Raw genomic sequence first — 22,824 nt, forward strand, 5'->3', positions numbered from 1 at the left:
GTTGGTTTTCTTATCCAAATTTGTTATATATTTTAAGAGAACAAGTGTGTCAAAATACTGTTTTATTTCATCCAAAAAGCCCATACTCACGGCAAGCTCGCTTCTTGCACCTATCTCCACCACTCACACCACCTCAAGAGGAAGATCCTCTCACCTGGAGCTGCTCTCCTACTGTGCAGAATTCATGAAGTAACCACGAACACCAAGAGCTGCTGGGGATGGCTCTAATCAAAGATCCCTCAGCTCTTGAAGCTTTCTGGGAAAACCAAAAGTGAGGAATTTCACAGGCCAGAAACAGTGCCTTCAGCTTCACACCTTATAGAACAGATGATTTTGAAAATCCACCTTTAATGTTATGTTGCTTAATTCTTGGTAGCACAAAACTTTTTCTGAAAAATGTAACAGAAGAGCGGAGTACTGCAACACTTTATTTAGAGTATTGGCTTTGAATTAGTAGCTGAAGTAACAATCGCCATTGAAGCCAGGTCAGGTGTACTGCATAATACTCATCTTGATTTATTGACATTACTTAGCAATTTGTTGGACAAAGGTCAAACTTTTGTTTTTATTAAGCACATTCCACAGTACAAAGCCGTCATGATAATATCTGTACAATTTAACAGTTTCAATAGCTGTTCAGACACATATTTATTTCAAACAGATAATTGGCAAACATAATTAATTACCAGTTAGAATTAGACTACCCCAGTGCTTTAACACATTATTATAGCAGTAATTTACAGTTGCTCAATTACGGTTAGCAAAATAAAGTCCAGAGTACAACTGGGAACTACTACTGTAATCCCAGAAATAGGAATTCCTTGGGTACCCAAGTCCCCTGCTATAATTTAGTAGGCACAATTCAAAGGTCGTGTGCATATTTGAAGGCCATGATCTCCCAAGGATTGACAGGAACTTCTATATTAAACATGCAAAAACAACAGAAAAGTCCAACTGTTCAGAACTCACCTTCTCCCCCACCCCTCCACTGGGCATTCCTGTCAAATGGGTGATAAGCTGTGAGGTGGTGTGTTCACACTCCCATTATGGACTGGGGCCTACTTTCTATTTAAGGCCCCACCTCTCAGAAACAAACATAAAAGCATGTGAGAATGACGTATCAAAAAAAAAAAACAAAAACAAAAACAAAACAAAACAAAAAACAAAAACCAACTAAAAAGCAAAGCCAACCCAGGAAACAACTCCCCTACGCACCGACCCCACAGCGTTCACGATGTCAGGACAAGCGGAGCCCAGAGCCCTTCTCTCTCCTAGAACGTGCTTCCATGGGAAGCTTCATTCACAGGGAAGGGCTGCTTGGTCCTTTAAAACTGGACTGACATTCCTTTGAAAACAATGACAAGGGACAAATCAAAACCTAATCTTGAAAGAGGGAGATAATGGTGACCAATGTCCTGTCGGTGTGCCACTCTCACACAGGTGAGTGACACCAGAGCTGACAGGGCCGAGGCCGTGCTCCACACAGGAGTGCCTTGCCCTTACCGTGGGCTTTGAACAGCTGACCTGCTCCACAGGCTCAAACTCAGCACCCCCAATACCCCATCAGAGTGCAGGGAGCCCTGTCAACAGGGCCACCAACTCCCTGTCTCGGGGTTACTGTCATGTAGAAAGATGTTGGACAGAGAAGCCAATGCTCACCATGAGAAGGTGAGCACTAGCTCTCAGGAGGAAAAGAACAGGTACATGGAGACTGTGAAGATTCCTGTCCACTGCAGATGCCACACAACAAATACACGTGTTAAACTTCTGAAGTTCCAGCTGAAAACACAGAGCACACAAAGACAGTCACAAATAATAAAACCCGAATGAATACTGCAGGAAGGTCCTAGGCAATCACAGCAACCCTGGAGTCAGGTGCTCGGCCCACCTGCGGCTAAGTGCCACACGCTCCACAGTAGTGTCTCAGGCACAGGGGGCCGGGCCGGCAACCTTGAGCTTGAATTGTTATGTACATTATATCTACATGCGGATACAGTATTTTAAATTAGGAGGCAAGCACGCGGATAAAGGTGTTACTCTACCAAATATCAGGAGATGATGGGGGAACAGAGAACAGTTAATAAAAGAAAATAGCTGTATTACCTGTGGAGAGGTAATATAACTCGCTTATTATTTAAATTAAAAGAAACTGGTACAGAAAGGAAGTGTAATCCAAAAATCCTAAAATAAGCCAGATCTGCCCACTGTCCGCCACCTCCCTGTGCACGACAGTGACTGACGGTCTAAGGAGAAGCTGCTGCTGGAGAGGAACGCCCTGAAAACTCTGGGTCGGTGTTTGGCACCCAGCACTTCACCAAGAATGCAAGGCTGCTTTTAGTGCCAAACCAAGGCGCAAAGCGATGTAAATTAGAGGCAGGGCTTCTCCCGACGGTCTCTGCTTCTGGAGAACATACAGGCCATGTGTCCTTCACGAGAACATGTGCATCACAAGCGCTGGGGTCTTCACTGAGGGAGGGGCGTGAGCTGATGCTCTACTTGCAGCGGTGAGCTAAGCTGTCCTTCTCCAAGTAGAGCTGGGCGCGGTGAGAAATGTCAGGGCTTGAAGAGTGGGGCTGCTTTGTGTCTACCCAGCATCTAGAACCAAGTCCAGCCCAGAACTCAGCTGTGAACGAACTCCCTTAGGCATGGGATAGCCATGTAGCCAGTAGTTCAAGACCAGAAAACCCTGGAGAAGAAAGGAGAACAGGTATTACTTTAACTGGACAGGACAGGGAAAGGGCACAGCGGGGAGGTTCAAGAAGGAAAGGGAGAGAGCAGGAGGTAAGTCAGACCTCCTCCATTCCTTCCCTGTGCTCCTTTGGCTTTTTCAGTTATGACTGGTCAGGAGCTCTGGTCGTCTGCTCTGTAAACCTCTAGTGTGGTGTGCTCCAATGACTTCACTCAGTGAATCAAGACTCTGCCATGCGGATTTGGAATGGATTTATAAATGATCTTCAAGAGAAGATAGTGAGGGAGGACTGTGTAGGCAGAGATGGTGTGGACACACGGAGACCAGGTACAGTAAACATGTGCGTGTCTCGGTCCCTGCTGATGGCCTCTTACACACATAGCAGGTGTTACCGGCCCATCTTGCCCTGCCGTCCTTTGGGGTCACGGAGACATTCTCAAGGCAGCCCTCAGCCGGTACTACTGGTCAAACCGAGATGTCCAACGTTCTTGATGCAGAGCTCGGATTCTTAAAGGACTACAAAGGAACTGGCTGGCGTGTGATAGGCTTTGTCCCAACTACTCAGTTTTGCCACTGAGGCATAGAAGCAGCCACAATGACACATAAACAGATGCGTGCAGTTATGTTCCAATCAAACTGACTTTAGATGGTATTAAAATTCCAACCTCCATAATTTTTTATATGACATGAAAATTTCTTTTTGCTATTGTTCAAGTGTTTAAAATGTAAGAAGTATTTCTGGCCTGCAGTGGCAGAAAAAACAAAGCATGCAATGGGTCAAATTCGACATTTGGCTACAGTGTGTTAACTCTGAGCAAGGCAGACTTCTTCACAGTCATTTATGGAACTCAGAATCTTGACTAAAAAATATCTGAAACAGGGATAAAAATATGTGCCACTATCACCCAATTATTTTTACTCTTTAATAAATGTGAAAATAAATAAAAAGCTATAAAGAATTAAGCAATTTTTGTTGTTGTTTTTTGTTCTGTTTTTGTTTTGGAGAAGAGACAGGGTTTTTGCTGTGCAGCCTTGGCTGACCTTGAACTTACAGCAATCCGCCTGCCCCTGCCTCCCTAAGCGCTGGAATCAAAGGTGTGCGACACCACGCTTGACTAAGTAATATAAGTAATGCTTTTTAATTAAGACAATCTAATCACGTGTGTGTGTGTGTGTGTGTGTGTGTGTGTGCGTGTGTGTATATATGTATGTATGAAGTAAAGGTATTTATTAAGTCTATAATATGTGATGTGCACAGAATCCAGTGGCCTCGGGGAAATCTTCCAGGTAGGAATGTTGTTCCTAGTAGTCATGGGTATCTGGGATGTGGCCAAGTTGGCCTTCTCTCCTTCTAAACTGTGCATCCTGGCAAGAAAAACATTCTGTCCCCAACAGTATGATGGCTCTGTAACTAGAGGCAAGGACTTGTTTCCCAAAGCACCTGTGCCCTTCCCCATGAAGAGTAGCTTTCAAGGCTCGTAACATCTTCCATGACGGCTCCTTGTGGAGATGGCAATGCAGAGTGGACTGTGGTGCTGGGAAGAGGAGGAATTTGGATTGTCCTTGTGTGTGTGTATCTGTCTGTCAGTTAGTCACAGAACCAAAGGACCAGGAAAAATATTGAGTTCTGCACTCCAAAATCAAACCTGAAAAGCTACCCTGGTGCTAAGTGGCTATGATCATTTAGAAAATCATAGTAGAGGCTTTTACACATCACCAAGGAAACCCATATCTCCTAATTCCCAGAGGGAAGGTAGAGCCCAGAAACAAGGTTTTGAGGAGCCCAGATGGGGAAAGGGTTTGAGCGCACTCACCAGATTGGGCCAAAGTGCAGACCGCTATCTGGAGATGTAGGTGTAAGTTCTGGAAGGAGAGCGTGTCTCATTCTGGGCACTGGGAGGCACGTTTAAAAAATCCCAAATCAAAATAGTGTCATCATGGGAGCTGCTAATGATTTGAAACTCATCAAACTGCAGCCGAAACACACGTCCAGAGTGTTCCTGCGAAAGACAACCTTGATTAACAGTACTGTCTTTACAGTCCCACCTCCGGAGCTGGGGTTCAGCTCAGGCTGAAAAGTCTGCACTTCTCAGGCTTCCCGCATGGCCACCCAGCCACTGAGCTGTGTCCTTTCTCTGAGAACAATCACTCTGCTTGGCCTTCTAGGTGTTAGTTTTTTAAATTAAACATTATGACCCACACATGACTTGGTAATATGTCACAGAAGAAAAACTACTTGACCTCACAGAGGCCATCAAAGTCAATACCCATGGGGGACACACTACAAAACCAGAATCAGAAGGGCAAAGTTACTATACATACATACATTATATTTTAGATGACCAAGAACACCTATGTTAAATCACAGCAGACATCACAATTCAAGCCAAAAGCAAGAGAAGCCCTCACTACAGTCTTGCCTAGTCTAGTCAGTGCAGGAAGTAAGGGAATGCAAACACAAGCTGGGTCTGGAGAGAACACTCAATAGTAAGGAGCACTTGTTGCTCCTGCAGAGGACCCCGGCTGCATTCCCAGCACCAGCATAGTGGCTCACAACCATCGTAACTCTAGCTCCAGGGGATCCAACAGGCATACGTAGGCAAGCACAACAGGAGGGGGATCGTTCATACACATAAAGCTAGATATTTATTTTTGAGACATGGTTTCTGTGTGTAGTCCTGGCTGTCTTAGAACTCACTCTGTAGACCAGGCTGGCCTCAAACTCAGAGACCCGACTGCCTCTGCCTCTCTCGGGTACTGGGATTAAAGGCATGTATCACCAGCACAGCCCTAAAAGTAAATTTTTTAAAAAGAAAAAAATTGCTGAAAATTTCAAGAAAAGACTATCACTGTTTCCAGATGTCCTCTCAAAAAAGAAATAAATCCAACAGAGTCAGCCACAGTATTAGATAGCTTTGGTAATATTCAAAAAGATTCACAGATTAAAACAAAGGATTTATTTGGTCTTAAAGCCAACAAAACACTCTGCCATTTACACTGACAGGGCTAATCAACCACCCGGAGGTCATTTAGTAAGTGGAATAAGCCAGGTATGGAAAGACAACAATCCCACACACTGGAATCTCACACAAATGAGGCGGAAAGGAGAGCACCCCTGCACTAGAGTGGACACAGTAAAAGGCCAAGTGTTGCATATTGCAAAATTTGTTAAGAGTGGGTGTTTTGCTTGTTTGTTTTTTGTAGGTGGGAGCCAGGCTGTTATGTATTTCAGGCTGGCCTCAAACCCACTATGTAGCCAAAGATGACCTTAAATTCTTGATCCTCCTACCTCTAGCCCAAATGCTGGGATTATAGAGCTGAACAACCACGCTTAATTTTTTAAAAATGTTAATATTTCTATCATAGAGAAATGAAAATTGATGGATTCATTAATTAGTTGACAATTTTTCTAAGATATACAGCATAGACCAAAGTACCACAGTGTACTCTTTAACAATAAATACAGTTATTAATTCTATTAAAATGAAATTTAAGTTAAAGTGTTCCAATATGTCCATATACTAGAGACTGAGAGGAAATTCTACCTAATACACAAATGTGCAGTTATAAAATGTAAGACAGCTGCACACTACAGACGCCCATAAGGCTACTGGAGGAATGCAGTAGCTAGGAGGGTGCCTGCTCACCTACAGAGGACCCTGAAGTAGTGTAAAGGTACTATATTCTAGCTGCCCAAAATTATCCAGGAAACTCTGAAAGCATGGTACAGACACAAGCTTTCCTGGGCACTCTTGCCACCCCAACAAATCACATACCACCAAGGTGCGCAGACACAATGTGCTTGCTGGGGCACGAGGGTCAAGAGCAGCTTGTAAGTCCCAGACTTTAATCTTCCTATGAGGAAAAATGAGAGTGGGATTAATAAAAGAGTGAACACTGTCTACACTGTGGGCATGTCCACACAAAACAGTGTACTTGAAAGGTCCCAAACCCAATGAACAACATGCTGCTGTTTCTAACTTTGTGAACTTAGATTTTAGAAAAAGAACCTAAACCTTCCCAGAATTCCTGAAACTTTGAAGGGATGTAATTGTTAAGATGATAAAAAGGCAAAAGACCTTGGGTTACCTAAATTCACTTCCTAACTTGATATCTATGTTACCTAACTCATTACTTGGGGGACTGAGTCATTCCCAGGCTGCCTTTCTCCACATGAAAAAAAGTCCACTGACCAGACATACACAATGCAGGCCTGGGACATATACCTTCCATTTGTCATTGAAAACAAAAGGAGAAAAGAGGAATTTTATTACGGAGTTCATGGGGAGGAAAATGTTTCCAGGTTCATTTATAATTAAGGCAAGAAACGTAAGTCCCTAGTTTAAACTGTGTGAGTGTATGCGTATATATGCTGTGTGTACGTGTGCGAGTCTGGGAACAACTTTGAAGTTAAATTCTGAAGTGAGTTCACAAGGGGCTCCAGGATTGAACTCAGGTTGCCAGGTTGGTGCTGAGCCATCCTGGAGGCCCTACTCTTTATATCTCTACTAATAGAACATATGCTACAAGTCAAGTGTCTGGCTATGGTGGGATTAAGGCAAGCTGTACTTCATCTCCCTGGGCCTGAGCATCCTCATCTGACCCTCTGGTATGGCTGATCTTTCTCAGAGTCCAGCATGCACAGAGCTATTTAATACACAGCAATATTGTTCCTGACAAGGCTACAGCCATGCAAATGCATACTAAATACATACCCATCATAGGCGCCACTGACAATCCTCTTGTTATCAAAACGGATGCATCGGACCAATTCTTCGTGCCCCTCTAGGACTCTTAAACAGGCACCACATTCAATATCCCATAGCCTTGAACAAGAAGCAGTCATCTATGAAATGAATTCTCACCCATGACTCGTGCCCTCCTCAAATTCTGTACATCTGCTCATGCGGGTAAGACTATTCATTCTCCTTGAATTTCATATTCCTACCTCACTCCTGGCTCATACCACACATACACTGCTAAATCTAACATTTGTGCTTTTATCACTAATTTAGGCAGAAACCTTACTTTCTGTTATATTTTGTTTTATACAATTTGAAACTTTAAAAAGGCATTTTCTATTTAAATCAAATCATCAACAAAGACATTTCAATTATGCTTAGCTCTTGATTTCTCAGCTGATAAATCCACAGGGCCCAATGGCCTCAGAAGAGCTTTTCTGGAGGAGATGTAGACTTGAGTCAGGAAAGGAAAAAAGCATGTCTAGCAAGGAAGGACAAGGAGATCACACACAGCCAGGGACTCTAGCCCTGGTGGTCTCCCAAGGGTTACCTGGTTCCTAAGGAGTGGGCCTTGGACTCAAGTGTCTTAAAAATACAAAACTACTGCCCACATCAAGCCTTCTCCTCAGCATGATTTACAGGGTATAAATTACTATGTGTTCTAATTCTGGAGTAAGACCTTTTGGTCTTTATGGATGCTTCCTGTAAAAGTGAACGGCTTTCTACCCACCGGATGGTATTATCTGATGATCCACTAACAACCAGCCGGTCCCGGTACTGCAGACAGGCGATGCCTCGCTTATGCCCATTCAGAGTGCGAACAAACTCACAGGTGCTGGTGCTCCACACCTGCACACAGACAGCAGTGGTATTAGGACAACAACAAATCCTGCCACAAGATACCTTCCAAGAGAGCTGACAGGGAAATGGACCGCTATGATCCTAGCACTCAGGAGGCAGGAAGACGGCGAGGTTAAAGACAGTGCAGCTACAGAGTAGAGAGACAGGGGCACACTCCAAGAACGATCCCAAATGCCCAGCCACAAACTTTCTTCTCAGGTAAAAATGGATTGGATAGAAACCGGAAGGTGTAAGTTTTCCTGGCTGTGGGTAATGAAACTGAAGTGAAATGTAGGTGACTAAAGAAGTCTAAAGTTGGGGGCTGGAGAGGTGGCTCAGAGGTTAAGAGCACTGGCTGTTCTTCCAAAGATTCTTGAGTTCAATTCCCAGCAACCACATGGTGGCTCACAACTCTCTATAATGAGATCTGGTGTCCTCTTCTAGTGAGAAGGCATGCATGCAGACAGAACACTGCAGATAATGAATGAATGAATCTTAAAAAAAAAGTTTCAAGTTTGAGATCTTCACAAAGACAACATATCCTAGGAGGCTCAGGCTTTTCCTATGTGTGTCAGATTTTATGTTTGCATACTAGCTCACAGGTCACACTTAAATCTTCACCCTCTACACCCCCCTTCTCACCAGTTTGAGTAGCACCATTTATTTTGCCCGATGACTCCTAATACTGCATACACAATATAAATAACCCCCTCTTGTGAATCCTTCTTAAGATACAGATGCTCCCAGACACACATACTATGTAACAAGCCAAATAAGGAAACACACAGTGGCTGGAGTCCCTGAGTTAATGTGCCAGGTGTATCTGCAGCTCAACAGAATGAGGAGATATTTCTATGCCTACCCCCACCAAATGGAGTCAGACCCCGAACCCCATGCCATATACAAAAATTTAATTCAAAATAGATCAAAAATCTAAATGGAACAGCGGAAACTATATAACCTTCAGGGGGAGGAATGAAGCAGTAAACCTCTAGTGTTAGGCAATGGTTCTTTAGGGATCACACTGAAAGTACACACAACACAAAAAATAAATTGGTAAACTGATTGTCATCAAAGTTATCTGTGCTTCCAACGATGACATCAACACAGTAAAAGAATGAGGAAAAAATCATTTATCTAATTAAGGAGAACATCTCCATAATGTATAAAAAACATTTTAAAAATTTACAACTCAATCAGAAAAAGAAAACTAAGTTATTAAGTGGGCTAAGATACATTTATCCAGAACAGGTACATAGTGACTAATAAGCAACAAGACACCAGTAGCCACTGCAGAGTGCAAGCAAAACTCCAGATACTCGTGCAGCCCAGGATAGCTACGATTCAAAACAAGATAGTAACAAGTGTCACAAGTGTGTGAGGCAATCTTCCCACAGACATGCCTTCTGATCAGGCCCAAGTGCTACCAACTGTCAGAGGCTGTGCTTGTCCTGACTGCTGTGATGTGGCTAAGTTAATGCTCATGAATTCTACTTGTTCAGCTTCCGGGTCTGATGCAGCACAGCCCATGATTTGTGCGGGCCAGTTACCAGAGACCAGAACACAGCCCAGTGCTAGCCATTAGAAAGTCCTTAAAGCCAGTAGCACGAAACCTCATGCTGGCAGGACCAAAACAAGGGACAGCCACAGTAGAAAACCATTTGGCAGTTCCCTGCAATATGAATCAATTAAGAGAACTAAATGAATGTGCAAAAACGCATGGGCAAATGTTTACAGCAACATCGTTCACAATTGCCAAAAAATGTCCACCAGCACATAAGGAAAAATGTGGTCTGTTCAGAGTGAAGATGTATTTGGCCACCAGAAGCAGCAAAGCATTGCTCTGTGCTAAAGCCTGCATTACATGGGAAAGCCAGACACAAAAGGCCACATAGTACCTGATTCCATTTACATGAAATGTCTAGAACAGGCAAATTCAGAGACAGAGGGTAGAATGCTGAATTCCAGGAGCGTGGGGAAAGGGGAGAGGCTGACTCTAGTGCATAGTAAGTGTTAGAAATTAAAATGTTTATAGACTAGGCTGGGGTAACGCTATGCAAAGCTGTAAAGGTACTAAATTAATTGTACATTTGAAAAAGCCTAGTCTTCATGTATAGAAATTATACATCAACAAAGCTGTTACTAAATACAGTAAGGGCCCAATCCCTTACTGATGAACTACTTAGGCTACTGATAAGATTCTGGGACAGGGGAGTCCTTGCTTCAGTTGTGTACCTACCTCTGAGCCCATGAGGCTCCAACAGGTAACTCCAAACCCATGCCACCCAGCCAATGCTGCCAAACTCAATGGATCACAGAACAAAACAGTCAAGCATGGAAAAGAGATTTGTGGAGAAATGGAGAAACAGGCAAGTGGGTGCATGATGAAAATGGTCAGTCTGGTCAAGGAGTAAAACTGCCAAAGAACCAATTTAATTAAGAAAAATGAGGATATATGCATATTTATGTGTGGGAAATTGTCGAAGAATCAACTTAATTAAGAAAAAATGAGTATGTGTATACAGACACATACATAATGAAATCAAGTTAACGTGGACAGGAGAATCAGAACTGAATTTCTTACACTGGGTTTCTTACACAAGACTGGGTTATCTCAGTCTTGTTCATCCTTTCTCCAGCATCTAACCAGGGGCTATACAACACCAAGCTCTCAGAAGTGAATAAACCAAATCTAAGCTCCACATGACTAGTTTGAGCCATGTTTGTGGGAAAAAAAAAAAAAAAAAAAAAAAAAAACCCACAAAAAAACACCTAAAAACCCTAAAAAAGCGTGTGCGGTGGTGGTGTGAGATGCCAAATGTAAAGCTCCTCCACACAGCACACAGCACACTCAGGGTGACTAACAATGTCATCGAGTGAAATTGGCAACTCCCCTCTACTGGGAAATGGCTCCTTTTCTTTCTTTTTGCCTTGCCTGTGGCTCCAGAAGCATGTGAAGGCCTCACAGGAGCGCACAAAGAGCAGACCTTCCCACCTAATGTGAACCACCTCTGCCTTTTCTTTTTTGTAAAGGGAAGAGAACAAGCAGGGTGAAGGCTGCAGACACTCACTTTAATGGTCCTGTCTCCAGAGGCAGACACAATGTACTTGTCATCAAAGTCTACTACATTGACAGCAGCACGGTGGCCAACCAGGACACGGCGTAAAGTGATATCGGTGGCAGAAGCCATGTCCCACACAGCAATGGAACGGTCCTTGGAACATGTCACCATCAGTCCATTGCTGAAGCGTAAGTGTAGTACAGCTTCATTGTGATGGATAAGTGTGTTGAGAACTTCTCCAGTGTTCACATCCCAGACTCTGCAAGAGAACAGACAGTGAAAGGTAGGGAAAGGTGAAGTCTGGGCTCAGTATCTCCCTTACTGTACCAGGTACATGCTGCCAGCAGAACTCAGGCAGTGGCCTCCTTAATGCTGACAAAGCTAAGATTCCTTTAAGAAGGAAGCTAAATCTGGCTATGAGCAGTTTTACTTCATACTCAAAATAATTAACTCAGGGATGTCTTCAGGTTTGGAGAGGTGACAAAGACAATCCCTCAAGACAGTAGGCTTTCAGTGGGTCTGTGATGACAGGAGGAGTTTGAAAGTTGGGGAGCCTGGGGTAATCCCAAGCTTAAGATATCTGTTGGCCTCTGGCATGCTGAGGAATCTATTGCTTATATCTGAAGACTACACTGTGGTAGCATATCAAAGCACTTCCTGTCTTACACTTGAGACATGGGATGCACAGGTGCAGCATCTCCAGAAAAAGCCCCAATATCCTAAAGGACACTTCAATATGGATCAGATGACCTTGAAGGCCAAGCAGTGACATGTGGCAGAAGAAGTGGCCTAAAGGGGCCATCACAGAAGCCGGGGCTAGACTGAGCAACTCTCGTCCTACCCTGCGTGCCTATGGATGAGCAGTCCTCTCTAAGTACCGGAACTGCCTGAGAAGGGCTGCTCTTCTCTGCTCGCACTGCCTACCGTCGCCCTCAGTCCAGCCACACTTCACTACAAGATGCTGGACTCTGGGTCTCTGCTAGATGCCGTCGCCCCACCGGCAAGCTGATCAAGTATGGGGAGCTGTGCTTTCCCAGGAGTTTAGGTATGGATCTCAGTAATGTTTCCTTCTTATTCTTGATATCCAACCACCAGTCACTGCTTCCCTTCAATAATGTCTTCTTTACTCTGCCCTGGGGTAGTAACTAAAAACTAATGCTTCCACCATTAGAATGGTTACAAATACAGTCATGAATGACCTAAACTCAAGGTTCAAAACTGCACTGGTTATGTGACTCCAAGGAATCTGTGTAAGCTCTCAGTTTTCTAATGTACCTACAAAGATGAAGACAACGCCTAAAAGAACTCAGGCAGAGACTGTCATCAAAATGTACCATCTCTGGCTCTTCGATCTCATTTTCCCAAGGGTCTGCAAACAGCCTGATTCTTTCAGGTCCTGAGCCCTTCACACTTCAAGAACAACTAACTTCTTCCTCCTCTGCTCTGGATGGCAGGCTCCTAGGAACAGGGGGGAAGCTAATATAAGGCAGTATGATTTTACAGGAGAGCACACTGCCATTTCTACAGAGCACGGCAAGAGAACAAGACACACCTAAAACTCAACCTTCCGGTCTATTTGCCTAACATGACTCCATCGAAAGGAGCCCTGAGATACAGTAAGTAAAAATATATACAACATGTATGCATGCATGTGGATGTGTGTATGGCATATGTGTCAATCCCTGAACAAGTATACATCTTTGTCTCCTTAGGAAAGGTCTTTGAGATCAGAGAATGCAACCAGATGACTTACCTCACTGTGGAATCTGAAGAACCAGTTACAATGACTCGTTCATCATACTGGAGGCAGAGGACAGAGCCTGTGTGTCCTGTTAGCACTTTCAAACATTCCAGGCTGGTTTTATCCCAGATCTAGTGAGACAAGATCAACCACAGTGGTAACTTAGTGCATACACTTTACACAAAGGCTCTCATGCATCCTATACGCTAAATTATACAAGAAAACACACAGGGTGTAGGAAACAAGATGAGCAGGAAATGACAAGAGGAAACAGAACAGAAGCAATACTGACTAGCTTCCAGGATAGACCTAAAATACATACCCTTGGGGCTGGAAAGAGCTAAGCAATTAAGAGCACCAACTGCTCTTCCAGAGAACCTGTGTTCAATTCCCAGTACCCATATGGCAGCTTACAACTGTCTCAAAATCCAGTTTTAGGGAATCTGACTTCCTCACACAGACACACATACAGTCAAAACACCAATGTACATAAAAATAAATTATTTAAAAAACACATAGCTTTATAGTGTCAAAACTTTACAAATATGGAGTGTTTGTTCCCTGAAAACCCCAAACCACCAAGAGTTCTTCTTAATTAAAAAATATGTTTTATTACTTAAGAATCACAACAAGGGCTGGAGAGATGGCTCAGAAGAGCACTGGCTGATCTTCCAAAGGTCCAATTCCCAGCAACCACATGGTGGCTCACAACCATCTAAGATGAAAAGGCAGAATACTGTATACATAATGAATGAATGAATGAATCTTAAAAAAAAAAAAAAGAATAAAAAATTGGTTATGTGGTGACACAATGATCCTAGTTTCAGAAAATGAAAAGAAAGTACATTAGTAGTAGTTATTTTCACACCCTAAGCTTTTTCCTCTCTTCTTTTACTATTCTTCCGTTTTCCCTTTCCAAAACATCACACACTGAATCTTGCATCACACAGCCTTTTCGACTTTGTTTCTTTAACTTAGTAACATGCATTCAAAGCTCTCAGTGTCTTCCTAAGGCTTGTTAAGCAAATTCTTTTCAATGCTGAGAAGTTATCCCACCAACCGGTTGTACCGCAACTTATCCACTCATCACCACAGGACAGGGGACCTGCTTATTTCCAAGGCTTGGCAAGTATGACTAAAGCTGCTGCAAATGTGTGCAGGTATTGGGGTATCCTTTCAACAAATACTAAAAAACCGAAGCATTGGGCCAAAAGATAAGAGTGTTTTCTAAGGAACTGCCAAGATGCTTTCCAAAGCAGCTGGGCGAGCTCACATTTCTACAAGCAATGGGTGAGGGCTCTGCTTGATTCCTCACCTTCACCCAGGCCTGTGAGTGCAGTGGTGTTGCCACACTCATGGAATGTGATGTTTCTCACTGTTGCTTTCCCCTTCCTTGAAGACAACATGGCCACTTTTGCAAATGCTGCTTTGCTGCCTAGATACACTATCTGGAGATGTATCTATTAAGGTCTCTGTCTGTTCTTAAAAATATGTTTTATTTCCTTATTGTTGTGTTTTATACTTTCTGCAACTTTAGCTAGCACTCCCTTATCAGCTGTCTTTTACATGCATATTCTGTCAGTCTGGGGCCTGTATTTTCTTACAAAGCAGAAAACTGTCATGCTAATGAACCCATCAATTCTTCTTTCACTGACCATGGTCTGGTATTACATCTACAAAGTCATCCCCAAACCCAAGATCATTTTACCACATGAGCCAGCAATTCAGCTTCCAGGTTTTCACTCACTCAAGTGAACTGAACTTATGTTCCTGTAAAGACCCTGCATATGTATTTCCAAAGGCTTCATTTACAATTCTGAGAAGCCACAAGCAGCTTGAACATGTCTGAGAACTTAAATGGATTAGCAGACTATGATGCTCCCAATAACATGGAATGCTACTTCACAACAAGAATAAACTTGCTAAACAAAGCAAGAGTGAAAAAATTAAACACTCCTGTACTGAGAAGTCAGTTTCAAGAGTTTGTTACATGTTATACAGATATAGACTGATAGAAAATGCTAGATTTTATATGTAGATGAGGAAAGTGAGGCTAGGAAGACCACTGGTTTCCCAGGCATGAAGATATAAAAGGGTTATCCAGTGGCCAGGACAAGGGAATCTGAGGGGAATGTGCTCAGAGGCAGGGACAAGTGGGATGAGACAGGAAAACACTGGTTCTTTGGAATCACATGAGAGCTGCTGATGCTGAGAACAGAGAAAAATCTCACAGCAGCAGCAGCAGCGACTGCCACACAGCAGCACCTCACTCCTGTGCCTTACTGTGCTTCACTCTAGAATTACACAGAATCAGCACCTCACCTTGATAGAGTTGTCCCGGAGGCCACTGATAATTTTGTCATCATCATACTGCAAACAGTAGACACCCTTACTATTTTCAGAGCGGCACTGAATCCTCTGCAAGTTGTGTCGTCCACACCGCCAGTTTGATTCTATGGTCTGGAGAGAGGAGGCAAGAGGTAGGTTTTATGAGTCAGCTACTCTGTTAGGTTTCACAACCTCTTGTTCCTTCCAGAAGCAAAACCACAGAGACCCCAATTTTACTCTTCCTAAAGAAACACTAGGCAACAAAGTTTCTTCTCAAGCCCTCCCTGCCTACTAGCAGCTGTCATGGGATTTCCGTTGAGGTCTGGGTTAGATCTGAAATGGCCTGGACAGAATTCAGTACCTTTAAAGAACATTTATTTGTCCCCCCAAATACAAATAAATTGTAACTCACTTAGTCACTCCCTAATGCCAATTAAGATACTTGGCAAAAGACTGGCCCCATTAGTAAGCACTATACTAACAACCCACACGTCTAACTGAAGAGTTGTCTGATCCCTGAAGACTGCCAGTGCTTGCCGGCCAGAGAACTGAAGTTCCCACAGGACGGAAATCACTCTAAATAAGAATCGAACACTTTGCCTGGTGTGGGGAATGCCTTTAATCCCAGCAGAAGCAGGAGGATCTGAGTTTGAGGCCAGCCTGGTCTACAGAGCGAGTTCCAGGACAGCCAAGACTACACAGAGAAACCCTGTGTATGGGGTGGCGGGAAGGGGGGGTTGTGTCCAATTCTTGCACTGTTTCACGAGCTGTTAGCATATTCCCAGCACTAAGGGCAAAAGATCAACAGGATGCATGTTGCATTCCAAGGAGCACTGAGTCAGTTGTGAGGGCATGTACTTGGCAGGACTCAGAAGGGAAACTGAGTCAAGTTCAAGGCCCTCACACACTCACTCCTCACTTTTAATGGTTAGGCTTATTTTTTTTTTCTTGGCCTTAAAATGCAAAGGCAATACACATTCAACAGAAACTATCTTTTGAATTTTGATCCTTTCCCTGGCTGGCTACTTCAATGCTGGATGGCAGCAGATGCTCAGCAGGTTAAGTGTGTTACATACATTTCCACCTACACTATCTTCAACTTACTATGGGCTTACCGGATGTAACCTCATGGCACACTAAAGAACATCTAGATTCTCAACTAAATTTACTTGGCTAAAGATTAAGCCAATAATCTTGGTAGTATTTCCCGTTATTTTCCTTTTATAAATAAGGAAACCTGCCTAAGGCTGCAAAATAGTAACTGGACTAGCTAAAAATCATACCCAGTTCTGACCAGCCAGGATTCTGCTAGGAATATAGTCACTATATAAAGGATAAAGGATATCCTAGCTCTTGGGCAGAGAACACAGAATTCAAACACACCAGTAACAATTCAGGAGACTGTCTGTGTCAAAAACAAAAACAAACAAACAGAACCAACTGATACAAACTCTGGCTGCAGGACCTGAGGGCCACCAAAGGCAACCTGGCCTGAGACCATGACTCAGTTTATGGGGAAGTAGAGTGTGTTCAGCAGAAAGCCTTGCCTTAGGCAGCAGCTAGGAGGCACTATCCAAGATTAAAAGTCATAAGCCTCTACTAAGACTAGCTATCTGGATTCTTTGAAACCAGTAGCCAACATACACAGCTGTTCACACGAAACTTCAAGTCCAGTTTGAAAGATGACCTCTGAGTAGCTAAGGTACAACTGTTTGCTGCATTGAAGAAGGTAAGTCTTGCCTTTATTCACAAAGGAGGCCCAATCACTGGTTCCCCTAATGCCCAATAAGTTGTATTTCCTTTGAACTCTCTAAATTGCTAACATTCTCTAAGTGTTCCAGGCTGGCGCCATGCTTCCTAACACAGTCCTAGGTTTTATATACTGTCATCCCTGGGCATCCAGAGGGAAGTGGCTCTACAATCCCACACAGATACCAAAACGTATGGGTGTTGATTTTATAAAATAGCATAATTATGTAAAACAGCATAATTACTTTGTTTTGTGTATTGGCTTTTTTTTTTTTTTTTTAAAGTACTCCTCACTATATAGCCAAGGCTGGTCTTCGACTCTCAATTTGATTGCCTCATTTAATTAAATAGTATAATATTTTTATATACCTATACATATCCTTATGCACACTTTAAATCATTTCTAGATGAGCTTTAATAACAAGTATGATCTAAATGAGGGATTTTTGTGGTTTTGTTGTTGTTTTTGAGACAGGGTTTCTCTGTGTAGCTCTGGTGGTCCTGGAACTAGACCAGGCTAGCCCCAAAAGTCACAGAAATCTACCTGCCTCTGCCTCCCAAGTGCTGGGGTTAATAAAAATATTATATAAATATAATACTTATATTTATATACCTGGCTCAATAAAAATATTGTATAAATGATTGTGATACTAAAATATTTGGGGAATCCCAACAAAAGGAAAACAGTCTTGTTAAATACATGTTAAATACAAACGCAGTTTCTTTAATTCTTTTCCACTGTGGTACCTCGGCCTGCTGAAGCAGTTACATACACAGCCAGCTGTATGTCTAGGGTCATCATCTCACACCGAGGTAAAAATCAAGCCCACAGTTTTGTAGGGAAGAAGTGGACAGCTGGAGCTACTAACACATATAATAACACACGGACACTTGAAAGGGCAAGTGTCTGTCGTCTGTCACCCTCAGGCCCAGCAAGGGCCCTGGGAGCCTCTGGGTCCTCACAGAGCCAGCACTGAACAAGCAGGACAGTATATGTTCAACCCCTGGAGGCAACAGCAGAGTAGAAAAGCTCTTCTGGCCACCTGCTACCATCAGAACTTCCTCAGGCAGGCATTATCTCCAGTGGCCATATAAACTGTCAAAACCAGAAAAACTAACTCACCCCACCTGCACAACCATCTCTCAAGATAGGTCTCTATGAGCAACTTTTTAAAGGGGTCCGGAGCATAAGAACTTACTTAAACAAACCCACTGTTTAGAAACATCTAGAGAAACAGTGTATTTCTAGATAGTGACTGGGCCATCTCAGCATGCTAAACATTCCAGGGAAATGCTGATTGAGGACGCCAGATCTACCAGGAAGGAGTCTATTCCTGGCCCAGCAGTGACTTTGGGTACTAGTCACCCATTTTCAGATGCCAGCTGTCCTCTGGAAGGAATAGGAGTTGGTAGAGTATGTGATTCCATCTGAACCCAAAGTGTCATATACACAGCATGTCTTATTGTAGAGCAGGCATTGTTTTACAACTGCGTAAGTATCTTTGGGCTTTAAAGTAGTGTGAATCTAAAGTACGCTTTACTTTCTATTTCAATGAACAGAGAAGGCATATTTACATCACAGGAGAGTTTAAAAGGGAAAAAATGCTTTCATTCACATAGAGGAAATGAGAGGCTTTCTTACATACTTTCCCACTACTCTTCAAGGTATTTTCTAGAACAGCGTGAGCTGGTTGTAACTTTTAACTACCTAACACACTGAGGATACAACAGAAGAGAACAGCCAAGATGAGACCACATGGTTGCCTATGATGGCCAAATCAGTTCCTGAAACACCTGGGCAAAGAGTCCAATATTAAAGCTAAGTTGTCCTACCGGCTGTCCGTCAGACAGCTGTGAGAGGACAGGACCTCACATAAGTGCCACCTGATAGCTCATTTTCCCTCTAAGTCAAAAGGAAATCAGGGTATGCCTGAGCTTCTCTGTACTCACAAGGTTCCTACGTTTCTAAGACATTTTTAAATTTTAAGGAAAACTTCAGAAGACTCTTGGTGAGTCATGCTGGGAAGTCCCCAGTTAGGGCAAGGTTTTAAATCTTTAGAGTCTTGAATCCAAGGCAAGTATAGCTCACTGGAACCCAACAGGAAGTCTCTGACAGCCACCAAGGGCACTCCTGAGCCTGCCTCTCTTTAGTTCTCCAGGCCACCCACACACAAAAGCAGCACTTTGCTGGCGATTATGTCTGCCCAGGGCACTACCGCCATGGCTGACCACCTCAGCTCTCACTCGAATTCTTCTAGACTAGGTTTTCACAAAACTAGACCTTCCCTCCTGGCAGGCAGCCTTGGCCGGTGGCACAGACTGAGCAGCAGCTTCCGCCTCTAGGAAGCAGATCAGGAGAATCTGTCCCCAACTACCAATGGGACCACGTAAGATAAAACATGTGCTCATCATAACCTACTGGGAACACTGCCAAAAACAGTGGGCTGAAATTAAAAAGGGAGGGTTCTCCCCAAATTGCAGGAATTATTGTGATGGCCTAGGCTGCTATTTATTGCTGAAGCCTGCAGTTCGTAGTAGGCCCAGCAAGGTGCTCAGCCTTCAAATGGAACTCAGCTATTATCTGAGCAGCAATAAGGCCAGTCACAGGTGCCCTCTCCAATACCTGCCCTACCATGAGCCATCAGGTGGTACAGCTACTGTAGAAGGGTATTTCACGTGTTAGAGAACTTGTAAAATCCCCTTACCCTGCGCAAATTTTCAAAATACTGGGAAAGTAGCCATGATATACAGAGTATACAGCGGCATTTAAATTGGCAATAGAGTGAAAACAGATGTCTGAGTATGGAGGAATAACATTATTTTTAGAAGCCTAAACATAACTGGGTGGGTGGGCAAGCTTCAGCATTTTCTAGTCGGGACAATGTTAATATCAAGCTTGCAAACCACAAAAAAGCTTTCCACTTTCCCTGAATGAAATGTGGTTTATTAAAAGGTGTGATACAACACACCGTCATTTTCCCCACGGCCAGCTCCAAGGAGAGTACTTCAAAAGCCACTTACCCAGTAAATATAAAGAGTCACTACTCTGAAATGGCAGAAAAGAAAAATGCAAGTTCAGGATACTAACATGTTGGTCATCTATTTACAGAGGTGCTTGGGAGTGTGGGTGGAGGGAGCCTGGGGAGTCGGGATCCCAGTTCAGGGAGTTAAGGTCAACCAAGTACCCTTGCAGTGCACAGTGCGCTGCCTCGAAAACAGCATTGGCAAGGACTCTAGATAGTGAAGGAGGGTGTGGCTGCCTCCTGGTGGGACAAGCCTCAGGTTTACCAGGAGTTCCCTTTTAGTTTAGGGGCCCTGCAGACCATCTGTGTGGTCAGAACACCCAGAAGAGAGGGACCTTTGTAGAAAACAAAGAATGTGAACTATTCTCCACAGACTCCGACTCTCACTTTCCCATTTTCTGAACAGCAGAACTAGCCACACAAAGCCAGGTTGTCTGTTTTTCCTTAAAACATAGTGAATTTCTGGTGGCTTGATGTGGAAGGCAAAGTTCAGAGAGGAACATTTTCCTCTATGCTCGTGAGAGCCCAAGCTGAGAATGGATGTATACTGGGAGTCGGCAAGCTGTCAGGATAGAGGAGAAGAAAACAAAAGTGCTATCAAGGAAGCACCTGATCTATGGACTATAAGGGGAAAGAATACACTGGGGACCCGGGTACAGACTAGGGGGACCTAAACACTTGCCTGGCAATTAGCTGTTCCTTTACCTTTCAGGCAGCGGGCAGCGTGCTTTAAGATTAAGAACCTTCCAACACCACCTTTTCCCTAACACAACTAAAGCAAGGCCAAGGGATCTCATCCCCACAGTCAGGATGCTGAGTATCCACTACCTGAGCAGACCATACAAGACTAAAATGTGCCTTTCTCCTTCACTTCCTGAACTTTCTACCTTGGAAATAGCAAACAAGTAAGTGTAAGCCAAGGGCTAGACAGACCTCAGCTAAAAGCCCACCTCTTCTATGTACCACATTGTGAAACTTCTTTTAGTCTCAGTTTCCCTTTATAGTATGATATGATATGGTATGATATATGATATGGACCTTGTAAAATAACTGTAATTAGCTATGTAAATTCCCTAGCACAGTTCACAGCAGACTATAGGGTGACAATCATAGTGCCCTGTGGGTGAAGCTTTCACAGCAGTCACTGTGGACAAGGCCAGGCTCACCTGTGTACCTCACACTCTGATCTATGGATCAGAAGAACTTCCACATATATGTCTGACCTGACAGAACACAGCATGCTGCTAATACAGAGGGTGGAGCTCTAGTCAAAGGTGGCACCACTGGGCCTAACTGCAAAAGTCCTGTATGAAGGGCCAGAGAGTGTGCAGTTGGTAGGTCGTGGGCTCTACCACTCAGTAACTCTGTAAGTAGAGTATGTGGATAGCTGTGCACTGTGTACATGACAGTATGCAGTTGATTACGGACTGTATCACTCTCTGTGATCCAGAGGAAGTTTACCTTGTCCGTAAATGATTCTTAAATGTTCAAGATGGACTTGACCTACTTTCTAGGTCTCCAAGCTATTGAATTAGGAAATATGCTATAAACTGCTAAACAAAGTATCTGGTCCTGGTAAGTGCTCTTATTAGTGATACACTGTTTCTGTCACTGTTACTATTAGTGCGTACACCAAAGTATATGCGTCATCCCTCATACTAAGAAACTTAGCCACAAAAATCTGCGGAGACTCTTGTGGCCAGGCAGTGGGTTTTCCTAAACCACACTTTAAGAACCACTGGGAGGACCACCGTGATGCAGAGGTTTTGTGTCAAACAGCGTTTCCCAATGGCTCCATTTCCCATCACATCTGCCTCCTTTGCCAGCTCTAAAGTATTATTTTAGCCTGAAGAAACGGTTATGGTAAGCGTTGTCATACTGTCAATTATAACGGTCGTCATGGTGACTAAATAAAATAATCTACATCACCAAACCTCAATCTGATAAAGGTTCTCCAGAGTTCCTGTTTATTAATGACTGGCTTTAAACAACATCTCCTCAAAAGGAATGCCTTCTTGGGACCACTCAAGCAAAGCTGAGAGTCTCTAGCAACAGCTGCCCCCGCCAAAAAACAGAAAAGCATTTCCAAGATATACACATACACAAATGTCTTGGGGCACCAACCTAGAGCAGCCCCTTCCTTCCTGAAATGCACAGACTATGCTGACAGTCCACTGTGCATCACCCACTAAGCACTGCAGGACACTAGTACAAGTTTTGAACAACAGGTCAATTAATTTTTCAACTTTATGTGGCAAGAGTTTAAAATCATTGAGTCCTCCCTAAAAGGTTAGTTTTCAGGTTGTTTTAGCATACACTCAAGACAAAAGTTTCTCTTTTAAATAGTGATATCTGGTCACACACAGATGTACCATTAATAAGATGACTCCATTAGTTCACATCTGCCTGAGATGGGGCTGGGGATGAACTCTACAAAGGCATACGTTTCTCCATTAACGAATTTTGGCACAATAACTTTTATGTTCCTCACCTGGGGAAGAGGATTACTTCACATTTTGGAAACTGGAAAGGCAAACTTTTCTGCCAAAGAGGAAACGGTGAAGTAACCAAGAAGAAGCAAGAACACATGTGAAAGAGTTCATGAAGAAATACCTGTGCATGTGTTTCCTGGTTCAAGGAAAGGGGCTAA

The 22,824-nt window shown here is 43.4% G+C and overlaps 1 protein-coding gene across 7 annotated transcripts in view; it reads right to left on the reverse strand.

Moving 5' to 3' along the window:
• Nucleotides 1-409: 409 nt before the first annotated feature.
• The window catches only part of Fbxw11 (F-box and WD repeat domain containing 11), a 98,933-nt gene continuing 76,518 nt past the window's right edge, over nucleotides 410-22,824 (reverse strand). For all 7 annotated transcript variants that reach the window (XM_021635623.2, XM_021635619.2, XM_021635621.2 and 4 more), the window contains 8 exons: nucleotides 15,397-15,534; nucleotides 13,087-13,205; nucleotides 11,343-11,592; nucleotides 8,162-8,280; nucleotides 7,405-7,515; nucleotides 6,466-6,544; nucleotides 4,504-4,689; nucleotides 410-2,686 (listed from right to left, as the gene is read on the reverse strand). In XM_021635623.2, the coding sequence (XP_021491298.1) occupies nucleotides 4,528-4,689; nucleotides 6,466-6,544; nucleotides 7,405-7,515; nucleotides 8,162-8,280; nucleotides 11,343-11,592; nucleotides 13,087-13,205; nucleotides 15,397-15,534 (978 nt within the window). In that variant the 3' untranslated portion in view covers nucleotides 410-2,686; nucleotides 4,504-4,527. The remainder of the gene's footprint in view (nucleotides 2,687-4,503; nucleotides 4,690-6,465; nucleotides 6,545-7,404; nucleotides 7,516-8,161; nucleotides 8,281-11,342; nucleotides 11,593-13,086; nucleotides 13,206-15,396; nucleotides 15,535-22,824) is intronic.

Source organism: Meriones unguiculatus, chromosome 11, assembly GCF_030254825.1.
Source record: "Meriones unguiculatus strain TT.TT164.6M chromosome 11, Bangor_MerUng_6.1, whole genome shotgun sequence".
NCBI classification, from domain to species: Eukaryota; Metazoa; Chordata; class Mammalia; order Rodentia; family Muridae; genus Meriones; species Meriones unguiculatus.